This window comes from Musa acuminata, chromosome BXJ2-4 (genome assembly GCF_036884655.1).
Source record: "Musa acuminata AAA Group cultivar baxijiao chromosome BXJ2-4, Cavendish_Baxijiao_AAA, whole genome shotgun sequence".
Classification (NCBI taxonomy): domain Eukaryota; kingdom Viridiplantae; phylum Streptophyta; class Magnoliopsida; order Zingiberales; family Musaceae; genus Musa; species Musa acuminata.
In genome coordinates, this window is record NC_088341.1 from 38,072,927 (window position 1) to 38,092,558 (window position 19,632).

Consider the following 19,632-nt stretch of genomic DNA (forward strand, 5'->3'; position numbering starts at 1 on the left):
TTATTGTATTAAGTATTTATTAATTTGAGTATTGAACGTATCTTATTGAAAATCATACGTATCATATCGTGATTGAGGCATTCGATTAATATGTGTTATTAATTCATTCAAGAGAGGAATGAGAAAAATATAATTTCCGTTGATTTATTTTATTTTTCTGGCTCAGATGAAGATCGAATTTTGATGCAGAACTCGTGTGCTTTCAATGGATTCCGAATTGCGAAGACAGTCAACCCTGAGAAATGTTATTTTGACCGAGGTCAACGAGCACGGCTGCTATTATTAAGGGGAGCAGAGTCGGAGGTTGTTGCCTGGGAATGATGGAGGGAGGTCGTTAACGGTAGTTAAGCGTCTCCACACGCTCGTCTCTAAACTTGGGCATGGAGAAGACCTATAAATCCTACCCACGAGACGCTTGTGAAGGATCAAACAAGCAGAGAAGCTATTGTATTTGGAAGGATCAAACACAAATGGAGATCGTGAAGCAGATGTTGTTGCTGCTGCTGTGCTTCCCATGCCATGGCATGGGAACAACAGCGGGTTCGGGGAAGGACAAGAGCTCGGGCACCTTCGATGTCAAGGATTTCGGTGCCAAGGCTAATGGCATGAGTGATGATAGCAAGGTATTAGTCTGAAGTTGGATGCATGATACTTCTCTCTCTCTCTCTCTCTCTCTCTCTCTCTCTCTCTCTCTCATTTTATGTGGAGAGGTTGAATCCTTGTTCCAAGAACCAGAAGGTTTAACATAGGAATGCAAGAGTTCTAACTGGTTGTGCACCTGCAACTCACTCTGATGCCACATGCAGGCGTTCCTGGCAGCTTGGGATGCAGCTTGCAAGTCATCTGGTAAGGTGAAGATTTTGGTGCCCAGCGGCACATACCTGCTCAATCCTGTTAAGTTCAGCGGCCCCTGTCGAGATGTCCAGACCTTGGAGTTCATGTTGCAGGCAAGACCTCGTTGATCTTGAAAGGCTTCATGTAATCTTACAAGCGTTGGAGTCAGTATGCCAATGTCTTCTCGTGATCAGAGACAGACATTTTGCAGGGCACGTTGAAGGCAACGACGGACTTGAACAAGTTCGGGAACGGCGAGGGCTGGGTGCAGTTTGGACGGGTCGACGGGCTGACCGTGACCGGTGGCGGGACCTTCGACGGCCAGGGCGCCGTCACCTGGCCCTACAACAAGTGTCCCAAGGAGAACTGCAAAGTCCTACCAACCGTAATCGATCCAGCTCTTTGGCCGTGCATATTATTCCCATCTATACTAGCCGATGTGCGTTCTCAGCTTTCTTCCTGGTGTTCATGGCGTGTGCGCAGTCGGTGAAGTTCGTGAACACCAACAACACGATCGTGAAGGACATCACCTCGCTCAACAGCAAGTTCTTCCACATGGCGCTGCTGGGCTGCCACAACTTCAAGGGGAGCGGCATCACCATCACCGCCCCCGCCACCAGCCCCAACACCGACGGCATCCACCTGGAGGGCAACTCGGGGGTGACCATCGCCAGCTCCAAGATCAGGACCGGAGACGACTGCGTCTCGATCGGCCACGGCAACTCCTTCGTCACCATCTCCGGCATCACCTGCGGCCCTGGCCGTGGCATCAGGTCAGGCATCTGCATCAGTACGAACGCATCTCAGCCGTGTTTTTTCTCATATGCCGTCATCACAGTGTCGGAAGCCTGGGGAGGTACAAGGACGAAGAGGATGTACAGAACATCGTGGTGAAGGACAGCAAGCTCATCGGGACGATGAACGGAGTGCGCGTGAAGACCTGGGCCAACTCGCCGGTCAAAACCAGCGCCATCAACATGACCTTTGAGAACCTGGTGATGAGGAACGTCGGCAATCCCATCGTCATCGACCAGACCTACTGCCCCTACGACAAGTGCGACAACTCGGTGAGCGATGAAGCGACACTCTTCGTACTCGTATTCTTATCGTGGTCCTGCTGTGGATGGAAGAGATTTCTTATGCATGCAGGCGTGGTCCAAGGTGAAGCTTAGCGACATCCACTTCAGGAACATAAAGGGGACGACGACGTCACCGGTGGCGGTGACGTTGAAGTGCAGCAAGGGGATGCCTTGCGAGAAGCTCAGCCTCCACGACGTCAACCTCCAACACGCCGGTCCCGGGAACATATCCTCCGCCTGTCTCAACGTCAAGGCAGAGTACAGTGGCACAAACAACCCCCCACCGTGCGAGTAATACATATAGCATGAATAACTAATTTACTAGGCATATACAAGTGTTTTGGCATCCATCTAGCCAACACAGTGAGGCAGGGCGCTACAAGACGGGATGATATGATGAGAGTTGTAAGACTTAAGAACTTACGTGTTCCTGTATGGGATGAGATGAAGTGATGGCTCTTTGATGTCGCCCTTCACCTACTGTATTGATGAAATTGTTGATATATATATTATTCATTATATTTTCTCCTCAACAATGTTGTGCTTTGACCTATAAGACTGTCGATGCAGTTTGTGTGACATAACTTTCCTCAACATCATCGTGCTATGATAACAATAATAATAATTATAATGGACAGTTTATGTGTGATCGCTTAAGTTCTTGCAAGCAAAATTGATGTCCTCCAATTCCAAATGAAGCTAAAAAGATCCAAGTTGCTCAGGATCCATCCATCAAATTAGTGGTTCTTATGAATGATAAAACAAAAAGAATTAACCAAGATAACGGAAGTACTCCTCCCTAAACATCATGTTGGCTCGTATTATAAGTTTCTGGCATTATGCCGCTTATTGGAAAACAAAAGCAAATAAACAGGAATTAATCTCAAAACAACTGGGGGTGCAGTGAAACTCACGTAGCCTTCGTATAAGTTCGAAGCCAATCCATGGTGACGCTCTTTGGTCTCTCGAGTGGTAAACCAAGTGCTCGGTCCCATATGAGCTGCATCAATAACACCCACTCTGAAGATTTGAAGAAAACAAAGATAAGTTTGAAATCATGTGTTGAAGGAAATGTATTTGAACCTGGGAGCCTATCCCGATGCTTCTTGAGACTCCAAATAGAACAGTGAAATACCTGCAAATATTAAATATGACAGAACTTAGGATAGCTGTAGCTGACTCAATAACAATTGAATTGCCACTATGGACTTCATGGTTGAATGGTAAAGCAGTTGGCTGATATCCCCAAACAGGTTATAGACTAGGTACTATGGGGTCAGCGATCAGCTTATAAACAAAAACAGGCAGTCCAACAGGCAATCCGTTACCTAAGCAGTGTCAATGTCTGCAGCCATACAGTATATGTAAGAAAGCTTTATTTCCGTGACTCAAAACCTTTTACTTGTGTCAAGAAAAAAAAACAGAAATAGGTGGGCAAGGATCGCGCTCAATAAGCTTAAAAGATTAAGAGAAAAAGAGAAACTTGCAACTAAATTTTCTTATCCTACATAATGTCATGTCAAACTCCATAATTCTATCCAACCAGGGTGGCAGAAAGGTTAAAAAGGTGGTCCAGTGCAACTGAAATCTTGCTCACCAAGGTAACAAAGAGGTGACCTTAACATGACATCAAGGCTCTCACTATGCTTGGTAGAAAGACTACAAGCTAAAACACTGCATCATGATGTCTTGACCAGAGTGTTCAAAACTTTTACCAGGAAAACAAGTACAAGTACCTCGTTAATGTATTGAAAACAACTTACCTTGCTTCAGATAATCCAAAATACTTCAGTAGAACTCCACTATGAGCATCAACATTGGGCCATGGGTTTTTGACCTGCAACAATACCAGCTTACAAGATTACTCTAACATAATGGTAAGACAGTATTACGAGTGTTGAAGCACACAAGAACTTGTACTAGAATTTCCTGGACAAGAAAATATCATGTCTGGCTATTGTTCGGCACAACATTAGCTTTTTGACTGTATATATTAGACCAAATAACCAAATTGGTTATCCACTGAATCTTTTTCCCTGACAAAATATTGCCAATCAAATTGATTAATAAGGGGTCTGGCAAAGCTACCTTGCCTAGCTCAGTAAGTATAGGAGGAACGACTTCATACAACTTCGAGACCTGCACCAAAAAAAAAGACAAACAAAAGCATTGTTCAATCTGGTTCCCAACTCCAAGTGAATACAGACAAACCAACAATCAGAACAGGTATTGTGGAATTAACCAGCTTGAAAAATGGATCATCGGGCAAGTGCTTTAATGCAAATTCCCTTTGGCATGTATATCTTGGATCTGTCTTCCGTAGAACTCCATGCCCATAACCAGGGACAACCTGTAGCCACAGAAATTGCAATTAAAATGACAACATATGATGCATAAAGTAAATACGAGGTCCATGACATGAAAAAAACTGTTAGCTCTATACTGAGCATATATTGCTAACAGAAGAAAATAGAATAAAAGTTTTTTTCTGGATACAAATTTATCAACTCAAATGGCAACAATTAGTATCAAAAGTACGGAAGACTTGATCTTCAAGTTTAGTGACAATTGGGGAATTTCAAATTTGAAATCAATTATTTTACCTTTTGCAATAATTGGACTTTGAGCATTCATCACATCAACAGAAGACTAAAATACAACTCCAATTATATGCAAGAATAAACAACATGATAAGGAACTAGGTACCTTGCCACTTTTTAATGTTTTCCAAACATAGTCCTTCAACTGATCAGTTGTAATGTCCTCTCCACATTCTTTGACAAGTGATTCTATCCACAGAAGAACTTCCTGAGACAGTAGAAAACAAATTAATTCACAAACTTTAGAACTAATGATAGATAGCATCTAACCATCTCGATAATTTTTTTAGATGACATAAAGAACAGTCTCAAAAAAAGGAAACATGTTGATTATATCAAAATTAGGAGGCACCAAGTCTTATAGCATAAGTAGAACTAGGAGCAAAAAAGTAAGTTGGCAGTCCAAAATATCTTGCTACTCCAGCAAGTATTTTGGGCAAACTGGTAAAGATTGTTGAAAAATCATAAGCTACTGCCTTCACATTATCTTTCAAGAGCTAGTTAGTTGAAAACCAACACTATGGTACCAAGATATTCCGGAATATGTCACAGCCTAAGAGGTGATGCATACCATGGAGAGAAGTGCCACCAAACAAGTCATACCTGATTAGCTAAGCCATGAAGCGGTCCAGCTAAACCATTCAGTGCAGCTGCAAACGAAAGGTAAGGATCTGAAAGAGCACTGCCGACCTGAATATTGTGTAAATGATTCGTAGGTAAAAGTTTTGCAGATGCAACAGATAACAAGCTCTACATTTATCTTCAATAATAGAATACTTGGGACTAAAATATTTAAATCAAACAAAAAATAAGATGCAAGTGAGAAGACCAATAGATTATAATATCTCATTTACCAGATGAGCAGTATGTGCACTAACATTTCCACCTTCGTGATCGCTGCAAAATTATATGCCTCAAAATGTCAGATATGGACCTATACCCCCAATATAATAACAAACTTGGGCAAGGATAACAGATTGATCACCTGTGTATAGTTACATACAGTCTCATCAACTCAAGCATTTTGGGATCATCAAACCCAAGCATGTGAGAAAAATTTGCTGCATAATCCAAAGAACTATCGGCAGGTATGATTTGACCATCCTTATAAATTCTGAATGATGCAGAAAAACAACTCTATCAATTTCTAAACATGAATCTCTGGCGCTGACAATTTATAAACAATAATGAACAAAGACATGTATGCCATATGGAAGAACTAAAATTGATTTCTTTACACATAACAAGATACTAAAAGAAGTTTTGTGTGTTCAGGAAAACTAATAAAGAGCAAGTCAATTTGGTGAACAGATGACATAATCAGGCAGCTCGCCAAAGAACCAGCTAAAATGAAATTATATCTGTGTAGCTGAACAAAATTATAGATCACTGTTAAGCTTCATCTTCAGTAATGAGAGACTACCAGGCAATAAGAACTGCATTAAATAAAACGTAGTTCAAAATTTTTTGCTGGTAAAGAGATACTCTACAAGACTGGAAGACTAGGTAATAAGTCATCAAGTAGAAATACAATCTGGTAAGTTGCAGAAACTTACCTCTGGTAGACATAGGAAGCCACTGTTGGAAGCCGAGCAATCAAATTCATAGAATCTTCATATGTTGGCTCCCAAAACCTATCAAGAATAGTAACTCTTATGTGCTCTTATATATCAATCAATTGTAAATAAATGTCGCAAGCACTTACTTTGTTTTTGGCATCCCTTTCTCATATGCCTTTTGAAATTCACTTTCAACCTGTGATGGTATAGTAAATTCTGTCTTAAAAGGAATTATAATAAACCTCAAATGTATTATCCTTTCTTTTTGATGAACTGAGAGATTTTACCCTTTTTACAATCTTAAATTCTTGAATCATGGGAAGATGCTAATTTTGTTACTACCTTAAAGATATACCAATTGAAAGATCACCTTTAGGAAGATCTTTTTTAATAATTAAAACTAAAGGAGACAAAAAAACTCCAACTAGCTTTTTCTACCAAAAATGGAATTAATTAGTGAAAAATTAATCTAAATCTGTGACTTGTGAGCATGGCAGCTAGGAGGTCAGCTAGGTAACCTGAGACCGAACTACTCCCACAAGACCAGACATGATATTACAAATTAAAGTGAAATTGAATTAGAATAATAAGATATTCGGGATGCATAAATACCGCTATGTGAAACTATATATGACTTCAACCGTATCATATGCATTCTTTCTAATAATTCATAGCCAAGATAGTCTAACACTTCTTTTTTTCTTCTACTATACCAAAAAATGCATCTTTAAAATCTGGCATTCATTTAAATGGCCTTTCACAATATAATGCAAAAGTTATAAATTCCAGAGTCCAGACTAAATATATCTTGTGAATTTAGCCCAACCTAGTGCTAAAAATGGTCAGCTAATTACCTGAAGCGCCATAACTCCACTAGCGAACTGTGTCATTGGATGAGCTGTGACAGGGAGAGCATCAATTGCTCTAAAAACATGTTCTGCAGCCAAGTTTCCACACAAAATTCAGAAAAAAATCTGAAAGAAGAAAAGTGCAATTACTCATATGTGTTAACACATGGCTTAATAGAGTAATAGATCCATGTGTTGGCCTAACAAAGTATTAGGTCCATGTGTCCTAAATGATGTCATTGGCATACATATTAGATTATTCTAAGAATATCTGTTGGTTACGGCAGTCAATTGTCAGTATTATTGCTACTTTGGAAGACAGAACAAGCACAATGAGACTTACAGTGTAAACTATGGTAGGAAACCAAACTTTGAAATTTATACGGTGACCTTTCATGCCACATTACTTGTATGTAAGACAACCCTCTCATAAATTATTCATGTGATAAATTAAAGGATCTTAATTCTTCACAACTATGAAACAGCATAGCTATATGTATGTCAGGTAATCTCTATGTTGTATAAAAATATTACAATAGTGATATCCTAGACTAGCATTGGACTGATGTACCAAATAACTTGTGAAGCAAGAAAGAATAATCTACCTATTATTCAGGGATTCTTAATCTACAAGGTTCACCTGAGGCACACAAACTATACATGTATTCAAGCACATTGATGAGCCTTAAAATTCCTAACATATCTATGATTATGAACACAAGTGACCAGTCAATGTCTTTGAAATATAAAAGAATACTGGAAGAATGTAATTACTACCAAAATATTAGCTGCAATAATCTCGTTAACCATGAAAAACCCAAAAAATATATAGTCAATAAGGGAACCTGGAACTTTTGCACGGCTCTGTAATTCTGCAGACAGCCCATCGACTTGCTCTTTGTTAGGCACCTAGGGTAAAGAAAAAGTAGTATAGCCTGAGGTATGGAAAAAGATTATGCTTTTAACCAAACTAACTAAAGGCAAAGACAAGACACTTTATGTAGAATACACATCATAGAGATAGAAAAGCATAGAAGAGAAAACTGATAGCAGGAGAACCACAAAGTGTTCAGGAAGGCATGAAATCATATTGGTGACTATGTTTTCAGTTGAGTAGTATTAGTGACCACCAGGCATGCAGGCTTCACCAATGAGGAAACTGTGGCACCCTAAGAACTAAACTCCCAGCAAATGTCTAAAAAACTATGAACTAGTAACCAAATGACCTTTGGCATATACAGAAGACCTAATTTTAGAAACCATAGCCACAGCAGTCTTGTGTATATTAGCACTCTTCTAGCATTGCTAGTTAAACCACTAGCAAAGAAACTTCCTTTATCAGTCTATTAAGAATCTCATATCTACTCATATATGGTCTCCTATTTAAGGAACCAAAATTTACAATAATGAGCACTTTCCAGAGAACCAAGGAGACAAGGAGTCAGTACTAATGCAATGATAAACAAATTCGGAGATCACCTTTCCGGTCAAAAGAAGCCATAGAAGACCCTCAGGCAATGGCTCCCCACCGGGGCTTGCAGCAGGCAATAGCTTTTGACATTCAGGAATAGAAAGCCCTCTGAATCTTATCCCCTGAAAAATAATCAGCATGTCTATCATATTACCAAATCTTAGAACAAATAATAAATTTAAGGAAAAAAATCATGTGCTTAAAAGCAGAATTCTTAAGTAAACTGTCTGTACATAAAGGGGGATTATGGAAATTATAAGTTCTCAGCACAAATATTTATATTCAGAGGAAATGCACCTCATCAGGATCAAGTAATGAAGTTTCCCACAGCAAACCTGTCATTCCCCTCATCCCACTGATGACCTGCTCACATGCAAGTTACTAGTGAAATGACAACTACTCACATGTATCTTAAACTGCTATGTGATCAAATACATATACCATGTCTACAGTAATATTTCCAAGTTGAACTTTTCCATGTTCTGCTTTCAGTTTCTTCAAGCATTCCTGAAAGAAAAAAATAGTATTGCTAGCAAAGCATAAGAAACAATCTCTTTCACAATTTCATTACTTCTACCTAATGGAAGTTTCACATTAATGCAAACTAGTTCTAAGGCATTCAAATAATTAATGCATCCCAAAATATGCCCTTTAATGCTTGTCAATTGTATGTTGAATATAGGTAGAAGAACAAGTCCATACAAATTGTTAGCTCCTTCCTTTGCCTCAGCATTCACATACCATGATTCAAGTTCACAGTTGCATAAATAAGAATAAAATCCAGTAGAAAACTTAACGATATGAACCGATGAACAAATTCACACCCATGCAAATATGGATCAATGGAAAAGATGATATCTTTTCCAAGCAAATTGTGACATAAAACAAAGCTTAATCAATGTCCTATACTCTCTTTGTAATTACATAATTATTACAGAAAGAATACTTCGTAGAATACTTGAGAGATAAGATATGAATGACAGAGGGATACACAATGAATGAAGAAAAGTTTATCAGATATGTTTATTGAATTTTACAATAGCTACACAGTGGTCAGTTGCAAGCAACAAAAAACTTGCAATATAAATATCATAAAAATCCACAACAAGCTAAAGCTTCAGTTGTCAAAATTTTCATGTTATAAACATCAAACAAATTGTTTTCAGCAGCTTTAGCTGTTTAAACTTTTTTGTCAGAAATTAAAATATGTTTCAAATTAAGTGCTAATAGTTGTTTTAAACATCAAAACAATAATAAGCCAAGACTAAAAAAAATCATCAAGTACTAAATTTTATCGTGGACTATCAAGTCAACACCATATGCTCCTCCAGCAATTATGACTGGAAACCATGATTCCAAAATGAGGATTGAACTACTTCAGAAAAAGAAAAAAAAACAATACCTGTTGCTCTGGAATCATATCCTTCAATTGAGCATGAAGATCCTGCAATGCGAAACATGGAACATGCAGCAAACAGTTAAATAATAAAGGAAACAAACCAAAATTCTGAATTTTAGCACAAAAAGGAAGAAGATAAATACAGGCAAGCAATCTAACAAACTAGCTGTCAAGACAGAATCATGAGAATCGCTAGATTATGAAGAAATAAAGTAGAGATGATCAAGTAGATTATTCATTGATCCTATGATAATTGCCTTCCACACCCAGCGCTACTAAGATCAATGCCAAATCCCGAGATATGGCTTGACAACCCGACCCTTCGACGAAGGACCAGCACAAGAAGGGCATGAACCTGATCACCATTGGACTGGCAAACCTTCAGTCAAGGGTGGCACATGTGGCAGGGAAGGGATTCTAGGCAAATTAGAGCGGTATATGAGGTGATCTCCATGTTGTTACAGAAGTTATTAGCTAGTGACATGAAGGCCAGTGGCATAAAAGAAGCTATAACTAAAGAAGTAATGGGACAGACATGATCTTGTCTCTCTTCTGCTTTCACCGCTATTAGGTAACAGGAGGGGAGAGAGCTGACACAACATACATTCATTTCTTTCTTTGTATTAATAGCTTCTTTTCCACCGCTTCCTCTATGTTATACACCCAGAAGCATTATAACACCGTGCAAGCTGATAAAAATCATGACAAGCTGCCTCATTTTCAGTTTAATCCAATGAAGCCCGTTTCACATCACATGTACCACCCTTGAGTGGTGGTTGGTCAACCAAGCCCATCTCTTCTTCCCATGCTAATCAACTATCTCAGGATTGGGGTGTTCAATCGTGATTCAAAATTTAATTCCAATATCCATAGCATCTGGTGGGGACGAGTCTGATCTACCCACTCCCTGAACAAAGTGTTAAAGATTCCTCACAAAAGGGTATCATTTTCGATGTGTTTACCATGGGCCTCAACTTATTGGGTTTGGAGCTAAAATTAATAGCCCAAAATAGTAGATATACGTGTCAATTCAGAAAAGAGAAGAACTTTTGGAGAAGCAAGCATGATCCTATGTCGGGGGAACACCTTTATAGTTGACAAAGATTAACTTCCAATTAGGAAGATTTAACCATTGGTCATGACGTAATCAGTGGATCCACTCCAGACACTGGGGCAAAGTATGGCCCCGGACACCCACCTCGGAGGACAACCAGACACACCCACAATAGAAATCCATGTGTCATGAGAACTATTGTTCGTAATATAATCAGTCCAATGTAGAACCCACAAGTATGCCCAATAAAGGTGGTTTTAGGTTGCCAACGATTTGAGTTTTTACTGAACAGTTCTCATGTTCCCATTTTCCAAGTCGAAGCAATTGACAGTGATAATCTTTGTAGACTTTGACTAGTGGTACAGTTTGTCTAATCTAGACGATTTTGGATCGCCAGATAGATAAGTACATTCAATCAAGAAGGTTTTGGATCACCACCAACCAGTGGTGGGGTACATAAGATAAAGGTGATTGTCAAATGATAGATAATCCTGGGAAATGGTTCTCGGGTCATGCAGTTCAAAGAAATCGATATTGACAATTTTGTGTTATCGATGGCCAATAGTGCATTTCATTTGATCAGGGTGGTTTTGGGTCCCCCAAAAATCAGTTATTCTAGAGATTTCAATCCAATTTTTGGCATGACTTGGAATCTTGTAAATGTATCTGATGAATAAATAAATAAGAGTTTGTATAAAAAAGAAAGGTATGTTAGACAATACAAGATAATCTGCTTAATGGTTTTCAACATTCCACTTTCGGGGAATGTTGATCCCTCCCATTATCAACAGTTGGTACTGGTAGCTTCAATGTCACTAAAGCTTACAACACTTGAAATAATCAAAGTGAGGAGAATTAAGCTGCCCCTTGAGTTGGATTAGGCCAATAATAACAATTGCCATTCAAGATATCCTTATCTATCGAGGTCACAAACAATGAAATCCACTACCTCTACTAAATTACTTATGTATAACCATGCCTGTATAAAGGGATGTGAAGGCAGCCAAGGGATGCCTAGGCTCTCTTAGAGTCCCAGTTATTACTCGTTTAGCTTGATCATTTGTGAACATGACCATCAAAGGCAACCATGCCATAGCGAACCCTCATTCCCCTGGGAATTGCAGCGCATGGTCCATGTCAACTCTCACTAACTAGTTCAGAGGACGACCAACCAAAAGAATTAAGCATCTCCAGTTCAAATTTATATCTAATGGTGATTGCAAGAACCATATTTAGCCATAATGTGCAATGTCAGTGTCATACCAGTGATAAGCATGTCAGACTAAGTAGACATGAACACCAAATTTCCTTTTAGCAAATACAAGCTTTCTTATTCAGTCCACAGCACATGAAGTCTCATATCAGCAATCACCACTAGTCAAATAAATCCAGTAGTGAAACAGAAAGAAGGACTCACAAGATCTGATGTGCTCTGGACTTGCAGCCATCGGATTGAACCCAACGATGTGGATTGGTGTGCCTGGAATCAAAGGTCGCCCAAAGAATTATGACAAATAACATAATGCAAACAGATTAACCACACAGGATAGACCATATAAGAAGTTCCGATTTCATTAAACTAGCGGTCAAGAAAAATATATTATATTCCCACGAGAATCACTTACCAGACGAGAGCGTAGCTTCGAGAGCGCAGCAACACTCCGGAAGAACACCATGGATCCAGAAATCGCCTGCGATAAGCATCATATCAAGACAAAGAACAACAACAGAAATGAAAGTCAAGAAAGAAATCACATACAATAAAGATCTGAGTCCAGATGAAAGCAAACAATAAACAGAAATAGATCCGATTGAGTTAGGGTTTTGGTGAACAGAAGGGGTTAAAGATGACATGATCGATGAGAAAAACCAGCGCAAAGGGTAAGACGAACTACCTGAAGCGAGAGGATGGAAACTGGGAAAGGGCGACTCGAGAAAGCGGTGGCGGGCGGGTGGCGGAAGCCAAGAAAGAGGACTTTTAGATCATATTTAGGGAGTGGCCAACTGTGTTTATTTATTTATTTATTTTTTTTGCCACCCGTTTCTGCGTTTTACCCGTCTCCCTACTAATTATGATTGGAGGCGGAAATGGGGCCCTTTATTACCCTTTTCCGAAATGGACTCTCCTTTTATACCCTCTTTTAAATAGAGACGTGCTTCATCTCCAGAATAATAGGAACGTCACCGCTTACTCGGACGGCTGAGGAAGATTTGACCCGATTAAAGATCGTACCGGACGGCTGAGAGGGATTTGACTCCACCTAAAGGTCGAGTCGTTGGAAGGAACTTGTAGGCCGCGTGAACCAAACGCTGCACTGCAGACCGGACACCGTGCAAGAGGCAAATTTGGAAATGTACTCTTCCTTTCCCCTCGCATAAACCACGCTGCGTGATCCAAAGGTCCCTCCAGCTCAATGTTCCTCGGGTTAGGGTCAGACTCATAATCACGAACAGCCAGATATGCACCGATCACCGGCATGGGTTGCAGCCACGCTAATCTTTGCAGTGGCAGTGGCAGTGGCAGTGGCTGCAAAGCTAGCAGCAGCTGCATCCACACCAGCAGGGGGAGGCGGCTCAAATCGGCCTCCCAGTCTTTTTCCCATTGGGGGTGCCATTAGACCATCAATGGTGGATAGAATGGGCTTGCAGCCTTCGGATGTGTTGCACCTGTTGCATACACCGGTGTTGATGGTAGGTGCAGAAGCACCATCATGAACGGCAGGAAGAACCATTGGATTGCCGAGGTTGGTCGACGAAGAAATTTTCTTGCTAACCAGAAATTTCTTGCTAATAAATCAGAAAATCGTAAATTTGGCCGACCAAATCACTGCGACATGGGCAAATAAATCAAGGGAACCGAAGAAACCTGATTCGGAGGAATCTGCGGCGACTCACGAAGAATGATGAGAGGAAAACCAGCGGCTCCGAGCCTTGGAAGCAGCTCTAATGGCGTTTAGGGTTTCTTTCGCTCCAAAAACAAACCCTAGGGCTTTTGGCCCATTTAGAAATCACCAGCGATCGACCGGCCCAGCAAAAGGCTCGAAGACATCGAGCCAAACCCAAGCCTTCAACCCTAACCCACCCGTGGCTCGACGGCAAATTCATTGAAACCCCCTCGATCTCTCCGCACCTGCGACGAACCGGTCGCAGCGCCTCGGTCTCATCGAAACCTCTTTCATTTAAGGAGCGGGGCGGCCTCCGATCGATCCAGACGCGAACCCCGCGCATCCTCCTCCTGCAGGTGAGAGATCGCGTCATCCTGATGTGATTCTCATGGTTTCTTTGGTCTTGTATCTGGCATTTCCGCCGTCGATGATGAGATATGGCCGCCGATCTCTTTCTCTTAGGAAGGCCGATGTGTGGAATTTGTTTTGCTTGTATATTGTAGATTACCTCTGAAACAAGTTTGGAGCGATTAAATTGATTGACTTTTCGTGCGAAATGCTTAATTTGGTCCATTCTGTTGTACTGAAACTCCAAGATCGAGCACAAGGGACGAGATGAAATCTTACCCATGGTGGTGTCTATGCGAGGAATCATACAGTGAACTGGAGTTTACACCTCATTCTAAGCTCAAATAGTGGAATGCTTCGCTCTTGAATGACTTGGTTTCTTATTCTGCATTTTTCTTCAATGCATGCGGAGTTAGTCGATTCTTTCATGAACTGCATTTATTAGTTGTGTTTAGGCAACATGATGTGTGATTTCACCGGATTACGTGCGGTTGTCTATTGATTGATACATGGAATTCTTAGCTTACTTAATACCTGAACTAATTGACTTTTATCTTTCTAAGATGCTAATGGGGAGTTGAGCTTTCCTGTGATTCGGAATGTTGGATATAAGCTTTTTGTATGTTTTTCAGACTTGTTGTTCGTTGGATCAAATTAGGGTATCTGAAGCCAAATCACTGGGTTCTGTCATGGTTCATCCAGGTTTATCTGACTTGTGAAGAACAATGGGGGCATCCGCAGCTGCTGGCTTGCAAGCTGTGGTAGCACGGCCTTACATCATTTCTCCTACACGAATGTTCACATCGACGACAACAATTTCTGGATTCAACCTGAAAGTAGCCAAACAAGGATTAACAAACTCATCTGGCATCTTCTCTCGCCAATCTCTTTGTGAGAGATATCCGTCAGCCTCCTCAAAGAACTGCAGAGTTGTTACTAGGGCAATGTCTGGGGAAACTGAGAAAGGGACTGCATATGGGTTGCCTATTGATCTAAGAGGTACAGGATTCGTTGTAGTTTAAACAGTTCTTTGCCTCTTAGTTTAATTTAGAACTACTTTCTTCTCGTATCATATGTAGCTTCTGTATATTGCACCAAATTAGATTGATTACCTGAAATTGTTCTCTTTACTTAAAATATCAAATTTTGTAATGACTTTGCTTTTTTGTGAAAAATCTGTTCAGTTTCCTGAGAAGTTAGATTTTTGTGATACTTTTTCTCAGTTCTTTTTTCACATAATGAGCCTTTTAATGATTTATCAGGAATCAATGGGTGCAGATTGTTGTTCTCATTGCTAGTAAGAAGAAAGTATAGAAAGGAGCTTGTAAGAAGAAAATAGAAAAATGAACTACTTTCTGATTTTAAATTAGCTTAGGATTGTTTTTGTTTTGCAACGTTGGAGTTTGGTGAAACTTGTTATACGCATCTGATATATCCATCTGAACATTTCAGATTCTTTTGTCAAATGATTTTCAGATCAATAATACATAGTTCAGCCATTTGTACCTTCACATTGTTGTGCTTCGCTTAGTTAAATATTACACTATCTGATCCTTTGAGATTTTCCAGGTTCCCCTTGAAGCCCTTAGACATCTTTTCCCATTATAACTTATGACAGATCATTGCCTAATTCCTTAACCTCATATCTTTTAAACTACTAGAGATCAGATGATCACTTATGCTTGGTTCCTGAATTTATGATAGTGTTACACATTTCATATCACTAACCTGTACTTCCAAGTGGAGACACCTCCATCCTCCTCTTGATGATTAGCCACTGTTTCATCTTTGGTAAGCTTTAAGTCCACATACCAAATTCTTTTGTTCAGGTAAGAGAGCATTTATTGCTGGAGTGGCTGATGACAATGGCTATGGTTGGGCAATTGCAAAGGCTCTTGCTGCTGCTGGGGCTGAAATTATCGTTGGTACATGGGTGCCTGTATGTCAATTTGAACTCTAATTAGTTTTGCCATTTGTTTTGGGTAACTACCTATCAGGTTTTCTAATGACCCATACTATTTCCTTTAGGCACTAAACATTTTTGAGACAAGCTTAAGGCGTGGAAAATTTGACGAGTCACGTCGGTATGCACTTTATGAGAGTCATGCATTTATGATTTGATTTATTTGTTTCCTTTTAATGTATAAGCACAGCTTCCCATGGCTTGTAACTCTATGAAGTGGTTATGTCAATGATTGCATTCTGCAGATTGCCAAATGGTTCACTTATGGAGATCTCCAAAATATATCCTCTTGATGCTATTTATGATACACCTGAGGATGTTCCAGAAGATGTATGAAACAAATGCCTATAATACTATTGTTCCTTTTGGTCTTTTCTTTTTCCTTTTTCAATCATAAACAGTTTTTGGTGTGTTATTATCATTTTAGGTCAAAACAAATAAACGTTATGCAGGATGTTCAAACTGGACTGTTAAGGTAGACCATCAAATCCTTGTCTTTACCAAACTATGTTCTTTTATTTCACATTATACATATCTTCTTGCCACTACACAGAGTGCAGCAGTCTGATCTCTGTGACAATGGTGCTTTTGAATATCATATTGGTTGTCTTCTGATACTGCAGTTTTTTGTTATTTGCACAGGAAGTTGCTGAATCTGTGAAGAATGATTTTGGAAGCATTGACATTCTTGTGCATTCTCTTGCCAATGGCCCGGAGGTATTATTCCTTCAATTTGTGTGTGTGTGTGTGTGTGTGTGTGTGTTGGTTCAAAGTCATAATTTATATGAACAGGTAACCAAGTCACTGTTGGAGACATCTAGAAGAGGATACCTTGCTGCGATCTCAGCATCAAGTTACTCTTTTGTTTCATTGCTCCAGCATTTCCTCCCAATAATGAATTCAGGTTTATTTCATTTCCTTAAAACATTACATGTGCCATATTTTATCATGGGTTGTGTAGGTGTCTTTTTAATACTGGTGACAACTGTTAATTTAGATATTGCTTTCTTGCTGATTAAGATGAGTTGAGTCGTGGGTTAAGGGTTTATCCTGCTAAACTTGATATTGGTTAAGGTGGAATAGATGAATCTCCTCAATGCAACTTAACCTAGTTGATATTGGATAAAATAACCCATGGGAAGATGTGAAATTGATTAATCCACCACTTTTTGTCCCTATAACCACCCTTTCCTTGTTTTTCTTTACATGTTTCCTCTTGTTAGTCATGTCTATCTTAGATAGACTATCTTTATCTACCAAATGATATTTTGGTTGGCAGCCAAACTTAAATGGATTAGGATAAATTAACCTGAATATTTTAACCCTCAGGATAGTATAAAAAAAACCTGAATAGTAGGAGCCCTTCTCTATATGTTTGACCTTGTAGGAAATTGGAAACAAATATCACATTATAACAGCAGCATTTTATATGTAGATCTAGGAAAAGTGAGAGGGAGGTCAGATGTAGAAGAAGGATCAAGATCATTTAAAATTACCTAGGAATAACTTATGCAATTTAAAACAAGAATTAACTGAAACATTTTAAAACTAACAGGGTTGTAACAATCCCTCATCATATAAGTCACCCAAGTAAATCAACAAACTTTTTAGTTACCTCTCAAGTGCTAGTTGGACTGATGGATCTAATTTTTTACTTCTTTGCTAAAGTTTTGATATTTTCATCTATTAATGCTTCAATTTTGCAAATGTGTTAAAACCAAGTTTAAAATCTGCAACTCAATGTGGCAGGGGGTGCTTCAATATCTCTAACATACATTGCCTCTGAAAGAACTATCCCAGGGTATAATCTTTCCTACCTTCTTGCTCAAAATTAGTTAATATGATGTTCAAATTATATATTTATCTTTTATTTAAACTTGTAGATATGGTGGTGGAATGAGTTCAGCAAAAGCAGCCTTGGAGAGTGATACCAGAGTAAAGTCTATTTTCTACAAAGTGTCCTGAATTTTTGAATGTTTTAGCAAGGTCTTTATTGCTGCTTTTTAATTGTTTTTTTGTACTTTTGTTCCTGGCTGTAGGTGCTGGCTTTTGAAGCCGGAAGAAAAGGCCAAATTAGAGTCAATACAATATCTGCAGGTATTTTTCTTTGCAAGTTCTAATTATGTTAAAATTGGAGTCTCGTGTTGTTTGAGATGAGATTAAACCTTCTCTCTCTCTCTCTCTTTATATATATATATATATATATATATATACACACACACCCACCTTACAAACTTCAGCTAAGCATTTGGTTGTTTTCAGTTATTACTATCTATCAATCATATTTTACTGATCAGTTCGGTTGCAAACCATTTATCACATGCAAGTATTAACTTGATAATCACATAGAGATTAAACATGTACACAGGGCCATTGGGAAGTCGAGCTGCAAAAGCTATTGGATTCATTGAAAAGATGATAGATTATTCATACTCTAATGCACCGCTGCAGAAAGAATTGCTCGCAGGTCAAACTTCTTAACTTAATTAAATCATTGCTACTTTATCTTATTTTAATCAAGCGCAATGAGTGTCACTTTCTTCCCATTTCCTTACCATGTTTTTTATATCAAATAAAATACCTTCTACAGATGAAGTTGGCAACACAGCAGCTTTCTTGGTATCCCCACTAGCTTCAGCAGTGACGGGTTCTGTTGTGTATGTGGACAATGGTCTGAACACCATGGGATTCGCAATCGATAGCTCAACGCTAGCAACATAATCGTAGGGATAAAAAAGAATAGAGGTTTCGACTTTTGTTTCTTTTGCGGCTTTGTCACCATTGAATAAAGAGTGGGATTGTCTTGGTGCATTTAGGGTTCAAGTCATTTTACTTAGCACTTGCTAGTGGAGTAATTAAAAAGTCAAACGTGTTCAAACTATTTTTAGTCTAATTTATGATGTTAGTATGCTTGTTTTCTACATTTCATAGGCATCTATTTTTGTTGAGTTTTTGTTTAGTTGGGTGTCGTGGAAAGCATAATCATGAGATAAAATGTTTTGGGCTAGGAGGGAGATTTAGTCTCTTATCATCTATTTTCCTTCAATATAATTTTCATCGTTTGTCTTTCGTTGGTATATATTTTCATCGTTCACTTTTCGTTGGCATATGTTTTCATCGTCGGTCATATATTTTCATCTTATGTATTTTGTCAATGTATATTTTTATCATTCTTTCGTAAGTATGTATTTTCATCGTTCATCTTTTATCGATTTATATTTTTATCATATGTTTTTCATTATATATATTTTCATCATCTATGGTCATATATTTTTGTTGTTTATCTTTCGTTAATATATATCTTCATCGTTTGTCTTATGTTGGTATATATTTTTGTTTGCCATCTTTTGTCGATATATATTTTTATTATTTATTTTTTTATTAATGTATATTTTTATAAATATTTTTTAATCTCAAAAGTATTTGATGATCATATACGATTTGACTTTCTTTGTTATTTTAATTATTTTATTTTTTCATAGAGTGAAAGCATGATGGGTAAAATGATAAAGGTCATTGAGAGTTGTGTGATCATTGAATTTTTTGAGATAGTTTAGAAAAATGATATAAAAAAATTTATGTTATTGAGAAG

The 19,632-nt window shown here is 38.7% G+C and overlaps 3 protein-coding genes across 5 annotated transcripts; 2 read left to right on the plus strand and 1 right to left on the minus strand.

Annotated features, from left to right (window-relative positions):
• The first annotated feature begins 470 nt into the window (after positions 1-470).
• Positions 471-2,347, plus strand: LOC135608791 (exopolygalacturonase-like). The gene is made up of 6 exons (XM_065101833.1): positions 471-623; positions 807-920; positions 1,031-1,219; positions 1,318-1,607; positions 1,673-1,901; positions 1,984-2,347. The coding sequence occupies exons 1-6, from the start codon at positions 471-473 to the stop codon at positions 2,206-2,208; spliced, it is 1,200 nt and encodes a 399-aa protein (XP_064957905.1). The 3' UTR covers positions 2,209-2,347.
• A 260-nt stretch (positions 2,348-2,607) lies between these two features.
• LOC135610718 (citrate synthase, mitochondrial-like) lies at positions 2,608-13,800 on the minus strand. Of its 2 annotated transcripts, none has more exons than XM_065105564.1 (20): positions 13,711-13,800; positions 12,470-12,535; positions 12,262-12,324; positions 9,794-9,835; positions 8,833-8,898; positions 8,689-8,754; positions 8,400-8,513; positions 7,766-7,829; positions 6,927-7,009; positions 6,219-6,268; positions 6,070-6,147; positions 5,499-5,627; positions 5,368-5,410; positions 5,117-5,203; positions 4,620-4,721; positions 4,156-4,263; positions 4,002-4,052; positions 3,677-3,750; positions 2,997-3,048; positions 2,608-2,913 (listed from the first exon to the last, which is right to left on the minus strand). In XM_065105564.1, the coding sequence occupies exons 2-20, from the start codon at positions 12,518-12,520 to the stop codon at positions 2,824-2,826; spliced, it is 1,413 nt and encodes a 470-aa protein (XP_064961636.1). In that variant the 5' UTR covers positions 12,521-12,535; positions 13,711-13,800; the 3' UTR covers positions 2,608-2,823. The 2 variants fall into 2 exon arrangements, with proteins under 2 accessions (XP_064961636.1, XP_064961635.1); XM_065105563.1 differs by lacking the exon at positions 13,711-13,800 and adding an exon at positions 12,740-12,863.
• Positions 13,736-18,963, plus strand: LOC135610719 (enoyl-[acyl-carrier-protein] reductase [NADH] 1, chloroplastic-like). Of its 2 annotated transcripts, none has more exons than XM_065105566.1 (13): positions 13,736-14,085; positions 14,710-15,076; positions 15,907-16,016; positions 16,106-16,161; positions 16,286-16,370; positions 16,468-16,515; positions 16,683-16,757; positions 16,833-16,944; positions 17,790-17,841; positions 17,924-17,975; positions 18,080-18,137; positions 18,409-18,507; positions 18,631-18,963. In XM_065105566.1, exons 2-13 carry the CDS (start codon positions 14,803-14,805, stop codon positions 18,759-18,761), a joined length of 1,152 nt encoding a protein of 383 aa, XP_064961638.1. In that variant the 5' UTR covers positions 13,736-14,085; positions 14,710-14,802; the 3' UTR covers positions 18,762-18,963. The 2 variants fall into 2 exon arrangements, with proteins under 2 accessions (XP_064961638.1, XP_064961637.1); XM_065105565.1 differs by having other exon boundaries at positions 13,738-14,085; positions 14,780-15,076.
• The last annotated feature ends 669 nt before the right edge of the window (positions 18,964-19,632 follow it).

What these genes read in the sequence shown, in the direction of transcription:
- LOC135608791 (XM_065101833.1), top strand. Translation starts at nt 471, where the DNA reads ATGGAGATCGTGAAGCAGATGTTGTTGCTGCTGCTGTGCTTCCCATGC. An exon ending in GGCCCTGGCCGTGGCATCAG is followed by an intron (nt 1,608 to 1,672) that starts GTCAGGCATCTG and finishes CCGTCATCACAG; the next exon opens with TGTCGGAAGCCTGGGGAGGT. An exon ending in ACGACAAGTGCGACAACTCG is followed by an intron (nt 1,902 to 1,983) that starts GTGAGCGATGAA and finishes TTATGCATGCAG; the next exon opens with GCGTGGTCCAAGGTGAAGCT.
- LOC135610718 (XM_065105564.1), bottom strand. Translation starts at nt 12,520, where the DNA reads ATGGTGTTCTTCCGGAGTGTTGCTGCGCTCTCGAAGCTACGCTCTCGT. An exon ending in GAGCCGTGCAAAAGTTCCAG is followed by an intron (nt 7,010 to 7,765) that starts GTTCCCTTATTG and finishes ACTTGGCTGCAG; the next exon opens with AACATGTTTTTAGAGCAATT. An exon ending in TACTTACTGAGCTAGGCAAG is followed by an intron (nt 3,751 to 4,001) that starts GTAGCTTTGCCA and finishes GTATTGTTGCAG; the next exon opens with GTCAAAAACCCATGGCCCAA.
- LOC135610719 (XM_065105566.1), top strand. Translation starts at nt 14,803, where the DNA reads ATGGGGGCATCCGCAGCTGCTGGCTTGCAAGCTGTGGTAGCACGGCCT. An exon ending in GTTCAAACTGGACTGTTAAG is followed by an intron (nt 16,516 to 16,682) that starts GTAGACCATCAA and finishes TTATTTGCACAG; the next exon opens with GAAGTTGCTGAATCTGTGAA. An exon ending in CCTCCCAATAATGAATTCAG is followed by an intron (nt 16,945 to 17,789) that starts GTTTATTTCATT and finishes TCAATGTGGCAG; the next exon opens with GGGGTGCTTCAATATCTCTA.